The sequence below is a fragment of the Labrus mixtus genome, chromosome 3 (genome assembly GCF_963584025.1).
Source record: "Labrus mixtus chromosome 3, fLabMix1.1, whole genome shotgun sequence".
Classification (NCBI taxonomy): domain Eukaryota; kingdom Metazoa; phylum Chordata; class Actinopteri; order Labriformes; family Labridae; genus Labrus; species Labrus mixtus.
In genome coordinates, this window is record NC_083614.1 from 28,918,457 (window position 1) to 28,936,240 (window position 17,784).

The 17,784-nt window shown below is 41.5% G+C and overlaps 2 protein-coding genes across 3 annotated transcripts in view; one reads left to right on the top strand and one right to left on the bottom strand.

Moving 5' to 3' along the window:
* The window catches only part of ap1m3 (adaptor related protein complex 1 subunit mu 3), a 200,358-nt gene that overhangs the window by 147,274 nt on the left and 35,300 nt on the right, over nucleotides 1-17,784 (bottom strand). The gene's annotated exons all lie outside the window — the stretch shown is intronic.
* On the top strand, nucleotides 1,781-17,241 carry LOC132970069 (transmembrane protein 125). Of its 2 annotated transcripts, XM_061034388.1 has the most exons (3): nucleotides 1,781-2,168; nucleotides 6,822-8,196; nucleotides 13,468-17,241. In XM_061034388.1, the coding sequence occupies exon 3, from the start codon at nucleotides 13,884-13,886 to the stop codon at nucleotides 14,580-14,582; it is 699 nt and encodes a 232-aa protein (XP_060890371.1). In that variant the 5' UTR covers nucleotides 1,781-2,168; nucleotides 6,822-8,196; nucleotides 13,468-13,883; the 3' UTR covers nucleotides 14,583-17,241. The 2 variants fall into 2 exon arrangements, with proteins under 2 accessions (XP_060890371.1, XP_060890372.1); XM_061034389.1 differs by lacking the exon at nucleotides 6,822-8,196.

Genomic DNA, 17,784 nt, shown 5'->3' on the forward strand with positions numbered 1-17,784 from the left:
TGCATTTGTATAGTCAAAGTAAACTGTTGTTGCACTATCTATAGGCCCAGATTCTTTCTCTGCATACACAATATCGTACGCAAAACACAACCACACTGATCCGCTCTCGTTCTTTGGTCTATAAATAAGACGCCTCTCTGCACATGCCATCCTGAGGAAAAGTGCCACGATGTGCGAGTGACTTACTGTGAATGAAGCACTTGATCTAATTTTGGATTGTAGCCCTGCTGAGGATGAAAAGGATCGAACCTGAAGACGTGATGGAGGAGGAGGGAGGGAGCGAGGTGGAGGCAGTTTTGCATACCATCCATGTTCTAAAGAGTCAAGAGATTTAAAAAAAAAAAACACTGATTATCACATAAAGCACTTGTGATAATGAGTTAATAAATTCAATCATCATTCAAGTGAACATAAAAAACAAGATCTAACTCCAGTCTTAAATACAAAGATGTGCTTACAGTTAATAAATTACAGCTTGATTTTAGACTGTTGGTTGGACAAAAACAGGATTTTTGATGGTATTTTTCACTCTCTTCGATAACATTACAGAAGTATTGCACACTAAAGCATGTTTCTTGACCTAATACATGACACGACAGTATACTTTGATGAAGCATAACTGCTGGTGTTAACATTGAAGATCAGGAGTGAGGGCCAACTTTTTATGGATTCTGTTCTAGAAAGGGGAAAGCGATTACACATTATTTCCTTTTCCGTATTTATATGCAGAATGTATACAAAAACATGTTACCTCTTGGGTAAATAACAAAAGACTCAGGTGTTAACTTAGTGATAGGTGAAGGACTTACTTGAGTGACTCCAATGACCCACAGCCACAGAGGCATACTGTAACTTTAGCCCATCGACCAGTCAGTTTAGGAGATAGGCCTTTTGTCACAAAACAATCATTTCAAACGTCAATGCGATATCAGTAGAAAATAATACTAGCCAATATAAATTAGAAGTCCTAGCCCTCAAACATTAAGTGGTTTCTTGTGTATAAATGTTCTTTGGTGGGACTTGTCTGTTGGACAGTAACGGTGCTGTGAAAAATAATTTCCCCTCGGGGACAATAAAGTCTAAAGTCTAAAGTCTTTTTAACTTGAAAATGGTGAAAATTGCACAAATAGGCTATGTTGGCAGAGAAACGTTGCCAACGAATAGGCTAAACGTATCCTATCACCTATATTAACTAACAGTAGGCCTGTAGTCGTGGTCAGTTTGGCTAGAAACACAAAAGTTCAATCGATGTTGGACATCAACATCACCAACCAATTAATGCAAAGACTTGAAACGCACATGTGAATCTGACAAAGACATTTCTTAAAATGCTGGAAAAAAATAGCTTGATTTTAACATGTGACATTCTAATTTGGGGTACTTTGAACATTAATGTTTCCATGACAACGGGGCAGACTCCACCTGCAGAAGAAGATCATCTAAAGTTGGACAGTTTACACTATTTCACAAGGTAATAGATAATCTTTTAATTCTATCATCACTAATATGTGCGGGGGGGAAAGAAAGGTCCCATAAGATGACCTATTTAAAAAAAGATGACTGTAATAATATTTTATCAGTCAAATCCAGAAGGATCTTATTGATGAGCTTTGCTGATGAGAGTTGCATGTTCTCCTCTTCGGAGACTTTAAGGGTTAAACCACTTCTGCGCTTTGAAGACGAAATGAGCATCCAGCCCATCGGCAGGTCTCACAATCACACTGTGGCTTCTATTCATTAGGCTACGTCCCGTCATACCCCGTGTTCGACTCCCCGCGGGGAACCCAAGGCGGCGGTGGCGGCGGCGGCGCGGAGGTCGATCCGCCGGCTCTCTGTCCCCTCCCCTTCGGCGTCCCCTGGCGACGCGCGCGGCCACACCTGCATTAAACGGGGGAAGTCCGTCCGGTGGAGAGGCAGAAGAGAGGGACTGAAGGAGGGCTGACCGAGGGAGCACGGAAGCAACCTTCAGCTGCTCCTATCGCGTTTTACTCTTGAGTGGAAAACGCTGATCCGGAAAAGGTGAAGGCACGAAGGCAAAGGCAGGCAACGATCGGGGTACTGAGACTTTGTAACCGTGGACAACACAGGATGAGAATGAGGATTAATATCGAAGTAGACCGGAGCGATTCGGAACAGGAGAGACAGAGTATGATCAGCTGAGCGCACAGGTAAGATCAGGCTTCCAATAAAACAAAAAATAATGAATCCAGGAAGGAGCTGCCCAGTTACAACTTTTTTCTTTCTTTTTCACTTATTGATTTCCTGACTCTCTCTTTTTTTGTTTTTTTTTGTTTTGCATTTAAAACTTAAATTATTTATATGTTAGCCTATTAAAAGCGTTTCCCTTATTCCACCAAATCAGACACAATTGCAACAACACTACAGGCTATAGCCTACAAGAGAATATAAGACCACGAATTACGACAGCAAAGGTTTGGTAATTGATTAATCCATTAGGCTATACTGTTAATATTAACATTGAAACTGGTCTCTAATGTACAATATACAAAAAACGATTTTTAAAATGTCTTTTTAGCTGAAAGTAGATTATAAGCACATGTATTTTAGAGCCACCTCTTTCTAGCAGTTCTTCAGGCATCTTAAGTTTTGGCTACTTTATAGAGAACAAATCTATAGAATCAACAACATGTAGTATATTTTGTTAACAAATCACTCACTTTAAAACAAACTCTACATATATATAATAATTTAAGCAGGCTAAGTAAAAGGCACGAGACTGTCGACTTAGACTGTCAAATCTACAACTCTATTAATGCCTTTTTTCGGGGACTTTCAATTGTCCAAAATGTTACATTTGTGTATTTTTGGACTTCCCTGAAAGAATGATTGAACTGTTTTGCTCTCATTAAAAACAAGGAAGTCAAACACTGTTATTGTATCACACCCTAACCTTTGCACCAGCTGTTAGCTGATACTGAGTGTGCTCACATGCACTTTAAATCATCAGTTCTAGGTACTGGTGGGTGGTTGGCTCATACTTAGAGGTCAGCTTTGCTGCATTATGGAAAATGCATAAACCCCAGAGAGAGAAGGTGTTGTCAATACTGTATTCAAGTTATTGTAATGCGAACAGATCAATAAACTTTTCAGGCGTGACCCTCGGTGTCACTTTGCTCTCATAGATCTGTCCTAACCAATCCAAAGATGAAAGATGTGTCATGACAGGGGGCTTTTAAGAAAAGGTTAAATGCTGTTCCTCTCACTGAACCAAACATCCTTTAAGACTTAAAAAACAAGTCAGGCTGAAAACAACATGTGATAGCCCTCGTTGGAAAATAGCCTGAAGTCAGGACAGAGCGCTGGATGAAAGAACAACAAAGTGAGTCGGTGACTGTGTCCGTGGATGACCGAGCAAAGTGGAGGAGTCATATGAGAGCTCTGTGTAGGTGAGGTGTGTGTTCGTGGCAGTGTATAGGTGTGTATGTGCGTGACATGGATGCCAGACAAAGAGTGGAGTAGAGAGTAGGCCGGAATCTTAAATATCCCAGAGAGGCGTTTTGTTTCACTGTCAGCAGAAACACAGAGACGGCCATGAACCGCGTCGTCGACAGCAGCTGTACTGACTGTGTTCACCTCTGTCCCTGGGCTCTAAAATGTGTCCTTCAATGAGCATAATCAATTAACTTAAACACATTCAGTATTCTGACCGTCTTGTCTTGTGTTGTTGTAGCCTGTTTCAAACTTTAAAGTGCTCTGGTTTTAAATGTTTCGAGTTTGGCGTCATGAAGATATTTCTCTTTAAATCACCGTTGTTATTGGATAGTGGGGCTGGATAAGAAAAAAAAAGCATGGGAACACCACATTTTGTAGGCTTCAATCTCTGGAGAAAATAAATGTCTGGGGAAAAAAAAAAAAAATCACAGCAATGCCTGTGGCCAAAAAAAAACATCCACAGACGGCTCGTTTAAACGGCCCAGTAGGTCTAAGCCCTCTCTTTCTAATACAGATTATTCTCATTGTTTCTTGCAACAGAATGTTTTGAACTTTGGTGGAGTAGAAACCAAACCTTATAGTAACAAGAGAAGCTCACAATATCTCTAAATGAGCTTGTTCTTTACAGCCAAGTGTAAATGGTAAAGACCATATTTGTTGGCGATGTCATGGCATGCCTCCTTGATTGGCGGATCATTGGAGTTCATTTAATTCAACCAACTTTGGACCAATTACACAGCTGTAGTGTTACATACTGAGTAAGTTCTAAGAAACTAATTAAGCACCTCTTACTTTAAGAATTTGACATTGTTAAGTCAAATATTCTCACAGGTTAAAAGGTAAGTTTCTGCCGCAGCACATGGAGATGTCAATTCCAGCACTTAACAAATATAGACAGCCAGACACCAAGCCAGCCATCTCATTCATTATAATCATTATCTCCAGACAGCATGTATCAAATTAGAATGTGCTGAATATCACCTCTGAACCCACCAGAGAAAAGGGGGGAGGGTTAAAAAACAAAGGCTGAAGAAAAAAAAAAAAGGAAAAAGGTAGGCTCTTTCCCATCGTCAGCAGGAGTGAAGTAGAAGGGGACCAGCATGGTAATTGGTGATTTGATTAGCGTTTTAATATTGCAGCTGTGCACGGCCGAGGTTAGCAAACTGCTGCCCAGAGGTTTTACTATTTTGTTCTTCTTCTGCAAATCAACAGTGATTCTCCGAAACAGGGAGTCATTTTGCATGTCATTCTGTTGTGTCCTCCGATATTGTGTTGTGTGGAAATGTAGACGGAAGCAGAAATATGTCATCAGTTGAGGGGCTGAATGAGGCCCACATCCTGTGCCAGCCAAACTGAACTAAACCGGGCTATATTTATGTCAACAGCAGTTTGTTCCAACACTGAGAAGAGGAAACTCTTTTTAAAAAGAGGGAAATGCTCTATGCTTTATTAGATAACTGGTAACAAACGTAGTCATTATACTTTGTTAATGGGGTTCTACTGTAGATTGTTCGACTGTACTTGACAGTGCTAGAAGCAATAAGGGGATTCAGACACCCCAGTCTCACTAAGAATACAGTATAAATGCCACACCTTGAGAAAAAGTGCAGCACACTGTGTATATGTGCTTGCCTTCATTATGCCACAGACACTGTGAGTCAGGCTGCATTACCTGGGGCCAGAAGGGAATCAGTGGCAAAGACAACTTACCCCGTCCACCCTTATGCACACATCTCTCTTGCCGACACCAAAGTGCCCAAGCAGACAGCCGACCGACGAGATAAGAAGTTGGGCAGATAAAGTATCCCTGGTGGTGAGACAGTGGAGAAGAGCGAGGCAGCACAAAGTGAGGAAGCTGTGGAAGGCTGAGGTGATAAGGAGGAAGATGAGAACAGATGGGGATGTGTGTGTTTGGATGTGGATAAGGTGTCAAAGGGGCAGGTCTTGGCTGCTCTTGGCGGTCGGGACGATGCTGAGCCATGAGCTGAGAAATGAGCTCATTCAGAAAAGGTGGAATTAAACCGTCCAAGAGGAGCCAGAGAGTAAGAGGGGGAAATTGAATTGGGAGTGGTTCTGTTTGAAGTCTACAGAAAATATCAATGAAGCTTGAAATTCAAAGTCTAAAGCAAAGTCAGCATGCAAACATGCTCACTATATGGCTGCTGAAAATGCAGAGTGTTCCCCCTTTTTATGTAGCATATTAGCATGCTGGCAGCTCCCAATTAGCACCGAATAGAAAAGGAAAGTGGAGGACATGAATGTCTTGAACTGTCATGATCATTTATTCAAAACCACAAATGTTTTTTTTTAGAAAAGTGAAGACAGTTTGTGCCAATCCACAAAAATGGATGTTGAATTTTTTTCCTATAGGTCAAACATTTGACATGCTGGTGCTACTTAAAATGAAGTCATGCGATCACCATTATTTTATAGATTCATCCTCTCAGGATTATGGATACCCAAACAAGGGTTAAAGAGCAATTAATCCAGAACTTGGAGAGTTTTACTACTAAATGGAAACAATGGACGGACTGACTGATACATCATCTTTGAGCAATCACACTCGTCCAGACATGGCGCTCCTAAATGCCATTAATGTTCCCCTAATGGTGCCACTTCAACAAAAGTTTCACCAGAGCCGTGAGGATACATCATCTTGGTACCATGAATATGCCGGGAAAAAGTTTGCCAATCCACGGTGTATATGTCAAGAAAATAAAAAAAAAAGATAAGTGACTAACTTCTGTCCATAAACAAAGGGATCAATGTTAGGATTCTTCCTCTGGGGAACATGAATAACATGACATTTCACAACATCCAATCGAAAAACTCGAAGATAGTCTCGATGAAAATGATTGACCGACTAACTGAAAGTCAGTTATCGTTCAGATTATTCTCACAAAACAATGTATGTCACCCTCATGGTGACGATGAAAGAACGCTCAGGGAAATATCAGTGACTTCAGGATTCATGGAGAACATGGATCTCTCTTAAATCATTTTTACTAATGAAACAAGTAGATGTTGAGATATTTGATTAGATGAGTCAAACTTTGTTCCGGTGGTGGCCCTTAAAAAAGTCAGGGATCACCAGAGTCATTGGGAGTCATTATCTGGGCAGCATGTTATGTCCAACATTTTCATGGCAGTCATTATTATTAAAATACAAAGATTCAAAATTCAAAGATCAGTCTTGTGAAATGAAGCACTTGTGATATGAACAAAGAGATGTGGTTGCTGTTGAAAGGACATGAATTGTAATTTTATTGCCAGAATAGGTGAGGATTAAGAAGGTAAAGCCTCGGGCTGAGTTTACAGTACAGAATGTGCAGCTGGTGTAAAGGTCTTTCTTTCTCTTTCTGTCTTAGGTTTTCCCTTGTGATCCCTGACAGAGCGAGGACAGTGACACTGACTCAGCCTTTGTCTCCTCAATGTTTCCGGACAGAGTTAGGCGCCCTGGGTGCTGCTGCTGTCCATTGTGACTGCAGAGGAGAGAAAAAAAAAAAAAAGATCCAGCTTGTCTGCATAAAGACCTATTCAGCATCCTTTCTCTTTGCAAGCAATACCGTATACCCCGAGAACAGCAGTGAAGTCTCAGCACTATCTTTAGCCCCAAGCTTCGTTCTCAGCCCCCTCTCCCCTGTCCCACTCCCTCAAGTCCTTTTCCCAAACCCAGCTTCAGCTTCAGCCTAAGCCCTCTGCCCCATTCGGAGTCCCAGATGACAGCTCGGAAACATCCGTTACCCTCCCACTCTACACGAGCCTTCTTTCCTCTCCCTCCAGCCCCCGCGGCGCTTGGCACTGATGCCCATCACATAGACAGATGGAGCCAACCCTGACCCCTCTCCTCGCCCGTGGGGACGCCAACAGAATCAACGCCTGACTAGAGGAGAGGGGGGGTGAGTGAGAGTGTGTGTGTGTGTGTGTGTGTGTGTGTGTGTGTTGGGACAGGAAGGAGAGTATTGCTTTGTCACCACAGCAACACATCGCCCTGTCTCCTGTGGACTCTCCTTCAGGCCAACCCAAGGCCCTCAGCTGAAAACGCAACACAGCAGGAAATTCGGCAGCAGGACCAGAAGGAACGAAATTCTCCTCCCTAAATTTTGTTGCTGACATATTTTTGCTTATATTATTATTTTTGTTTGTGTGGTGAGAAGGCAGGACCAATGTCAAAACTCTAAATATAGGAAACAACATTTGAGAGGAACTGGAAAGCACCAGGTGACGGCTCAATCCGCAGTTTTCTTAAAGCTTCCCCAAAACACACAAAAAAGGTTTCTTTCTGAGCTCAAGACTCGCAATCCTCTGGAAAAAATATTGCTAGTTTTACTTGCAAAGGTCTTTTTTTATTGGGCTTTCCGAGCCTCGACAACAAAAAGAAATACGACTTGACTCCAGTCCGATCTTCTCTCTTCTTCTTCTGCCTTTTCTGAGATGCAAGGCCTTGGCTGACATCTACTTTGTTTTCAAGGCGTTTGCAGCTTCATTCTCTTGACTATTTCCACCTGCAATTTTTTTTTTTACAAGAAACAAGATTTTGGGCTGCTACACTTCCACTGGATGTTGTTGATGTCTTCCAACCCACTGAGCTGACCTGCATTCTGATTAGCCTTTAATGCCACACAACCAATTTGAAAGGGACCGGGAAATCAACAATAAAATGAGACACTAATGGCCCGGTGAAATGAATTCAGCCGGCTGACATAACAGAGGGGGGAATTCCAGCGTCCCAAAGCTTCCCAGGTAATTGGAGTGCAGTATACTGTGGTTTTTTTTTTTTTTACTCCAAAGCACAGCTCCTGCGTTGACCTTGCTTGCTGACAACTCACAGGGAGGTAGATATAGAGTGGGAAAGAGAGGGAATGATACAGTATGTCCAAGGTTTCCAATTATCTTTGGGATTTTTCACCATTACTCTCAGTGCATTATCCTAACAGAGAACGTTTGAACTGTTAGCATCAAACTGTAGTCAGTCATTTTAGTTTCGACTTGAGGGCTGGGCGTCCACGACACACTCATTATTCCTGTAACTTAAATGAAATCCATCAAGGAGTCTCTACTGAAAGAGCATCCATTTAAAGTAAATTGTTATAATGAGCCGTAGTGCAGCTTACTGTAGCCTCTGTGAGATCCTGCAGATGGTGAAATATGCTGATATAGTGTTTGATGAGTAAGATACTATGAGGTTGGCCTTGAGATACCTTTGATTTTCAAGGGTCTGTATTGTCAATCTAAAACTCTTTAATTAGTCGAAAAAGGAATGAATGAAGCAGATCAACAATAATGTTGTTTTCCCAATTATTCCCTTTTACAAAAGCTAATTGGATAAACCATATCGTTGTACGTTTAAAGACCACTGTTGGAGTTCTGTAAAAACTCACAGCTGACTTAACAAACAGGAGTTGTTTAGGGTAAAGGTGTAGAGGGCGGAAATGCAATCTGTGACAGATTGTGTATCACTTGTGGCATGTTTGACTTTACTATGACTGCATGGTGATTCCCATCACTACAATGTTAAAAGAAAGTATTATAGGAGAGTAGAGGCATCAGCTCGTTATCCATATAAACTGACAGGACTTTACTCTAAACTTTAAAGGTTTTCAGTAATGTTAGTTTTTAGTTAGTCACGACTTACCTGTAAGTACCCGATTTAACAAATATCTTGTTATATCTTGAAATGCTTTCCCTCTAGATTTGACTGCATTGTCAAATACATCCATTATCTATACCGCTTATCCCACTCGGGGTCACGAGGGCCTGGAGCTAATCCCAGCATTCATTGGGCGAGACATACAACCTGGACTGGTTGACAGTAATTCACAGCAGGGCTCACAAACAACCAATCACACTCACAGCTACGGGCAATTCAGAGCCACCAATTAACCTAACTTAACGAGCATGTCTCTGGACTGTGGGAGGAAGCCGGAGAACCCGGAGGGAACCCACTAATGGGGGACTTTCTTTCTGTGAGGCAACAGAGTCATCCACTGCACCATTGTGCAGCTGACATGGTCAGAACCTTTTATAAAGCCGAAATAAATGTATTGCTGGGACTAAGAGGCAACCTGGAAGTGCAAAAACCTGCAGTTTCGAGTGTCCACTTGAGGCTGGCAGCACGAGCCTTGGAAGTCACTTAGACAACCACACTTCTTAAATGCACATATTTACAGCAGAAATTAACATGTTTGGGAGCCTGGGTCAAAATCAGTTTTTAACTGAATAGCTCATGTCTTAATAGGCACATGCTGTACGGGGCGTGCGTTTTTTTTACATTTGGATGAGTTATTCATAATAAGTGGCTTGGCTGCTCTGACTGACAGTTGGTGTGTGTTGTAGCTGTTTGTCAGGAGACTCAAGGCCCGCCGCAGCTCCAGCTTTTAGCCCACTACTAGGTTGTTGAAGGTTGGTATAAGTCTGCATTTTCAATATGGTGACTGCCATCCATGGGTCTGCTTCAGTAACCAATGAGTGATGTCATTGAGACCATGTCCATGTTTTAGTCTGAGGGTGCACTTAGCACTATAGGCAATCTGCACAGCGCCCAAGCACGCTTGACTCCCAAAGTCCAGTATGTTTGTCTCGTGTGAGTGCTCCTTGCCATGCTCAATTCAGGGCGCACTTCCTTGAACCTGGCACGGTTAGAGGAGGTGGGCTTCGGACCAAAATGGCAGCTATTGTGAATTCCGCATTTAAGAAACTCGACTCCATTCCGTTCGACCTGTGCATTGTGGAGAAGCCAAGTGATGTGGGTAAATTCTCTTTCTGTTTTTCTCTTACAACTTAAAAGGAGGCCAGTGGAGAGTGAAGCAGCAAGTCAATGCTTTTGTGAAGATATCTATGAGGCCAATATGACACGGCTGATATGACAGAGTCTAGAGGTCGCCTGAGTGATAAAGGAGGAAAGGCAGACACGGTCCAGTGGATCTGTGCGCCTACTGTACACGTCTATGGGGATAACAGACTGAGATATACTTGCATCGTTAAGGGGTTCGATTTCATCTAATGCTCTTTGTTGCGTGCCGTCGCCTCTCGCTCTTTCATCTGGTCATGAAACAGAAGATAATATTTCTGACATTTGTACTGTATGAAGGGTGAGTGATAACTTCAAAACCTTGTGATGAGACAGAGATGAACAGTGTAGGCGCACCACATATATTGTTTTTGTCACCTTTACACCTTTTGGCGCTGCCACTTCAGACACAAAAAACACACACACTTCAATTACTGTGCTATTTCGGTGGTGCTACCTGTCAGTGACACACTGAGCTCGAACCAGCTGGGATTAATTAGTGCCTCGGCAAAACACACACGCCCACACACACTTACAAATGCACCTTCATCTCGTCTTTTCCGTGCGAAACGTACACAAGCACGTCACCAGAGAACAAACACACATCATGCGCTTTTCATACCATTCATAAGAGAGTGTTCAACTCTCCTGAAAAAAAAACACACACTCAAAGACACACAATCATCCATCAGTTATAGGATGTGAAGAGCCTCCAGAACAGCGTGTTGCCAATAAACACCCCTCCTACTCTGCTGTAATTACCTCACTCTTCATTTCGCACCTTGTTGATGCACCTCATATCTCTCCGTGTCACGGTGTTACGGCTCCGCCTCATCACAAGGCAATACCTGTCCACACTTATAAGAAACGTGATCTTGCATTTAGTTTATCGTTTTTTTTTTTTAAATCTAAACAGGCAGAATAAATGAGGCAGAATAAATGTCATGAAAATGTATGTCTGTCACAGCACTTTCTGAAGGTGCCACAGTGTAAAAAAAAGCAACAACAAAAAAAAATCGTCTGAATTAGAGATCGTATTTTGCTTGTTCAGTTCGAATGTATTATTCACAGCAGTGTTTGTGTTAGCAGAATCCACAGCCGGTAAAGACAAGCTGTAACTCCTTGTCGGCTTCTGTTGAGGTTCATGTGCTCATGCCTCGCACTGCTGACTTTGATGGAAATAAAGCCGCCGACAGGTTTTAAAAGACAAGCTGTCAACAGCCATAACCTTGAGGATGTTTGTTTGTGTGCGTGTGCATGCATTGTATATGTTTACATGATTGGGTTATGGGGGGTGTGATGAGGTTACAAATACAGAATTGATTGAATATGCTGAGGTAAGGTAAAACATGGAGGAAAGGAGGAGGGGGAATTGAAACAAATGTCAAAGTATGGGATCAAAATTGACAGGTATAATGATCCTTTTGTTTTATATTTATTTATGACAGAAACAATGTTTAGAAGTTCGACTATGTAGTTTGGACAATGCATAAAATAGGGAGAAGTTAAGATATGTTAGATTAAAGGCGCTGGAGAGTCCAAATAGGAGGATCCGTTGAGTGAGCATGTGAGGGCGGTTCAGAAGGCAGAACATTTACATTTTTGCAAAGCTGTGTCAGTGTGTGTGTGTGTGTGTAAGGGCATTGTTTATAGGAGCAGCAGCTGATGCTTGTTTTATTCAAACACCTTGGTAGTGGCAAGTCATTATCATAGTGATAATGAGAGATAGAAAAAGGTTGCCCTCGTCAGCACACTAAGTTTTTCATACTGTCAAAACAGCAAATATGTGGGTTTAGAGAAAGTGAGTGTGTGTGCAACTTTGATATGATGCAAATGTATTCACCACACCCACACCCACTATCACTGTTTGAAGTTGGCAAAAAAGATGCACTCTCGCACCCGTTACCCCAACTTAAGTGATGCCGAGGTGCTCTGGACAAAACTTCAAAACTGGCAGTTAGCACACACAAGACTTTAAAACTAGCAGGGAGTAACTTTTTAACTCATCCAGCGCAGGCGAAGGCATGTACGACAAACAGACTCTGAGTCTGCATTCTCAAACACTTTGACTAAAGAGGGTTTAAAGTCCAACGGTTTGTATTCATGTAAAAGCTATCTCTGTGTAACTTGATGAACTCAGCCACAGTACACATAAAGTGTCTCTATGTTGCCAGTGTTCGAAGATCACAAACATTGTAAAATATGAGGAAGGATGTATCCATTCTTATTGCAACAGAGCATATATAGAGTTATGTGAAAAAATGGAGTTTGAATAGTTCAAACATGTTCAGCCTCTGTTGAGTAATCAATGTTCAAAGTTGGGGGAACTGTATTGCCTGCAAACTTGAGGGTTTTTGGTTTCAATGGGAACATCAGGCTGTAGGCTACTGTTTGTGGCTGATTTCAACATGTTACATATGGAAACTTATTTACCTATGGGGACCCCTAAAAAACATCAGATACTCCCCCTCACGCTCCACCCTCAAGAAATCCTTAAATACTCACCTCTCCAACATCGCCAACTAACTCAGTTCTCATCCTCCTTCTCTTACATTATTTCTTCGTTGTATTGTTTTTTCTGTTGTTTTTCTTGTTAGGTGTCTTTGAGTACTCAGAAAAGCGCCATAAAATGTATTATTATTGAATATTGTTAAAATGATGGAAAAAATGCTCAGAACATAAAAACATTCCTGTGCATATATAGAGGAAATTGAGCAAGTAGAACTCTGTAGGGAGAATACAACACATAACTCCAGTTAATAGTGTAGTGTGTGTTGTTCTGGGATTAGTAATGGTTAACAGGAAGGCTGCACCTATTTCTGTGCTTTCTATGGTTCTTGGTCAGGAGCATTAGGCTATATGTGTACTATAGTGTTGAAAAAGACAGCACTCTATAAAAGATAAACAAGTTCATTTAGCACAACAGCTAGCTAGCTTGATTGCTACTGAAGCCAATCTCCCTTCTGCATGTTGTGTGACTGATTCAGCATTTGTTTTTAGTGGCATTTTGATAACGCCATCAGTTCATAATGTGATATACATTTTTCTAAATTTGTGGGGAACACTGAGCTAAACAACTACTTTAGATGGTCTATAAAAATACACTCACAATCGCTGGCAAATAGAGTATCCACCCGTTAGCAAATAACAAACCAGCAGAATGAGAGAGCACAATCAAACATCGTAAAAACCTTGTTAACATTTACATCTGTGTTCTCTTCCAGGTGAGTGCAGCCACCCTTCAAAACCAGGCCGGAGTTCAGAGGAGGTTGTTTGATTTGAATGTTAACTTTGGGAGGAGGATTTGCATCCATCTTCATATCTACATTCTTGTATTAAAAAATGTGTAATCATTTACACAGGACCAGGATACCCGTCTGAACATTGTGGACAGATAAAACTACAATATATTGAGCTCAATCAATTGTTTAAGTAAATTCCCAGTTTAAATGAATATCCATACACAAGCCAAGAACTCCAATTTGAGCATTTGAGGGCATTTTACCCAGCAGAACTTTTTGATCTTGACACAACTGTGGTAACTGTTGGTGAAAGAAACAAGGATTGAAGGGATTATCAGTTGGATTCTACCTTCTGTGGTGGTGGCGTCCTTATTCAGCAGGGTGGGAGCGGCATCAGGATGCCTGAACTGGACAACTTTTCCCCCCTGAGGGATCCCAGTGGCTCTGAGCTGGGCCTAAACGGTCCTGCAGACCCTCTTCGGATTCAGCACAGCATCCTGGAGGAGCAGGTGGAGCTGTGGTGGTTCAGAGATCCCGGGAAGTCTCTGCTCTGCTACTGTGTGGCCGTACTTCTGATCCTGGGCTGCGGGCTGGGCGGAGTCGGCCTTCTCTCCACCACCACCAGCGTCTCAAGTGAATGGCGGCTGGGGGCAGGCACGGCCCTCTGTCTGCTCGCTCTTGGAGTCCTGCTCAAACAGCTGCTGAGCTCAGCCGTGCAGGACATGAATTGCATACGAAGCAGGCAGCGGATCGACATGCTAAAGAGCGGCGGTTTATCGGACCTCCTTGTGGTTTCTATTACTGGGCTGTCATTGTTGATCTGTGGTGGGGTTCTACTACATCTGGCCCTGGCTAACCACATGCCGAAACCCGGCCAAGCACTTAATGACATGTACATCTCTGGAGTGGTTTTGCTAGCAGGAGGAGGAGCTGCCGTTGTAGGTGTTGGAATATACTCCGTCGTGGTCATTCTTCTTGAAAGGACAAGGCACGGGCGAAGGTTGGTGGACCGGGTTTTGAATGTCTTCACCGTTTCTGGACACATGGAGCGTCAGGCTCGCAGAGAGACTACCTCCAGTCTGGCTAATCTCATATGAGATGTGAAAAAAAGTGTAACTCTTCTCCTTGTATTCACGACAGAACATTATCCTCGTCTAAATTACAGCAGGCGTCAAAAACATGACAAGAAATCTGATTAAAACAAGATTCATCACTTTAATGCTTCGGCCAATGAAACTATGTTTTAAGGCAAAAATGGGTTGAATTTTAAAACATCTGCTTTCTGAAGATATGAGTAATAAGCAATCAAATCACAGTCGTGCAGCAAAGATAAAAACTGAACACTGAAAAAGAGTAACCACACAGCTACGCTCACAATGCAGCTCAAATTGTTCCAATTCAGATTGTTTCCTCGACACATGAAAAGATGTAACATTTTTGAAAGTGTCATTTAAGAGCTTAAATTAGCGTTTTATTTTCTGTTCTGTAAAATTTACTCCACTCACAAGGGACAAATGCCAACATTTTGGTGCCTGGGGTACTTTGGCAGGGGCAGTGTGCACTGGGCGCCAACTAAAAGAATGAAAGTAGTAAAAAAAAAAAAAACTGTTGATATGAGTGGGTAAGTAGGGAGGACTGAAATGAAAAGCACAGAAGAGATGTTTGTTCACAACTGAAATGAAATCTCTGTTTTTGGCTTTGTTATGGGACAGGTATGGCAGGCTGAAATTGAACACAGATGGACGGTTTGAGCACAGCAAGTACTACTATTTCATTTACATAATTTTCTCCACATTTAAACAAAGTATGTTTTAAGAGTTAGAGATATAAACCCTTTTCAATGCACACTGGTTATAGGGGTTATCTGCAAACTGGACTGCAGCACATTGGAGATAATTTATCGGTTTTAAATATGGATTCTGTCACACTGTGCTTGGACCAAACTTCTGATCACAACCTGCCTAAGCTAATGAGAATCAACTGGAAGGCTAACACATTATAGAACGATTCAGAATGAGTCATACAGAGGGGAAAAAACATGTTAGAATTATCTGAGGGATTCTTTGAACAAGAGAAAGCTACAATTATTGGATTAACTTTTATATGATCTGATATCTTTCCTGAATTTAATAATAATCATAATATTTGACTGTGGGGTTTGTGACATACCATCTCTAAATTTCTGTTTTTACACTCTGTAAGTCATGCAACACACACATAGGCTGAAATATACACATGCACAAACAGGATCCTATGGGCATGCACTAATGGAGAGATGCCAGAGTGAGGGAGCTGCCCTGAGCGCTCCTGAGCTGATGGTGGGGGGAGGGGATCAGTGCCTTGCTTAAGGGCACCTCGGTAGTGCTCTGGAAGTGATCTGGCACCTCTCCAGCTACCAGACCAACTTCCAGATTTGGCCCGCACCGGAACTTGAACCGGTTCCCAACCCAAGTACCTACAGACTGAGCTATTGCCGCCCCAAACATTAATGTAGGCCTATATGTGGCTGCCTTTAAACATAATACAAGACAACATGATTGTTGGATATCACAGCACTTTACAATGTCAATTACGTTGGCCTTTTTTTGTGTATCAAAACAGTACTGATTTAACTGTTTTATCTTGCAGCGCCTGCTTTTATCGATATTTTTGATATTAACATTGAATCATATTTCTCTGTAATGTAAAATGGACAGTCGTGGAATCATGAATCAGCAATATCTTCTGCTCTATTTTTTTTTTCTTTAAAGCTTTGTATGGGTCAATGTTTTTATAATATGGTTATTCCATAATGTTGGCAACATTTTCAGAGAGCTCAACAATGGCCGCACTCTTTTTCTGTGGATCTGGTTTCGGAAGTATTTTCCCCATTCAAACCCTCCATTGAACTTTCAGAAACTTATGTCAATATTTTATTTCCTGAAACCAACCAACCACCAACGCAAATACTTGTGACTATTTAACATTTAATACTTAGTAAAACTAAGAATAAGGCAAAGGTACAAGACTTATGTAGCCTACAAGAGTGAGGAACCACGCATCCCCTAATCCATTGCGATTCCAACGAAATGATAGAAGGCGTGCCTCTTTCAAAACGTAGTTGGACCTTCTTTCTACATTTATCTTTATCATAGTGTTTATATTGTTCATACAATATTGTCATATATTATATATATATATATATTTCATATAAAATGTGTTGAACTACCTTAAACTTCAGTGGTAGCAGCCGACAGTTGAATTTCACAAGAGCGGGAAACATTTCCATGGTAACAGCGTGCTCCACCAATCAGAGATGTCGCTGTGACACTCAAGGATTGTGGGCAGTGAAGTTTGTTTTTTCCTAGAGATCTTCAAACAAGATGTCACACTCAGGCAGCTTGTGGTAAGTCTACCTTGGATGGTTATGAAATTACGGCTAATAATCAAATTCATGTGGAGAAAATGAATGGGAATTTTACTTCCGGAACAACAGAGCTCCGTAGAGCTGATACATCTTCATTCCCACCATCCTACCAGAGTGAGTTAAGGTACAAGCGGCTGATTGGGCTCAGTGTAGCTTTCATTTTGCTAGCTAAAGATTCAAATATCTTTCTCAGAAAACAGAAGATAAACAGGGACTATAGATCTGAACCAGAGGAACGCTAAAGACTCTCTGGCTACCCTGAAGAGTCGATGAACATGTCATTGTTGTCTCAAAAGCAGACCATCAAACATTAAAAAAAGACGCAAATAAACCTTAATTGAAAGTGTAAACTTCATTTAGAGGTGGTTTCCTTGACAGACAGAGCGTTATTTGTTCCAAACCAGAACTGGTGAAGTGTTCATTTGAACAAGCTAGCTATTAGGCAAAAAAGAAATCAGATTAGCTTGAAAGCTAACAGGCTAGCAGCTTACCAGCTAGTAGCAGGTTGAACAACAAGGCTCTTTTTTTTATTTTTTTTATTAGATTCTATGTTAACTAACAAAGTTGCCATTGATAAGGTGGTGTTACAGTGGTACAGTAACTGGGCATGAGATCGATCTTTCCCACTAGTGGCTAAAAATCGATACGCTGCTGCAAGCAAGCAAGCTAGCAAGAGAGCGAATGATTGTTGCTATCCAGCCTTGAGTTTGGATGGTGAACGTCTCAGTTGATTTATAAAATGTGAAATGCATTCAATAACAAGATTCGTTTCTGCAAGACAGTTTTGGTAATCTAAAACCATGAAACTGGGGGGACAGATTTTTAGTAAAAGATAGAGGGTGAAGTTATATCAAAGTAATATTGGTATGTTTTTTTTATAGTGACTTTTATCA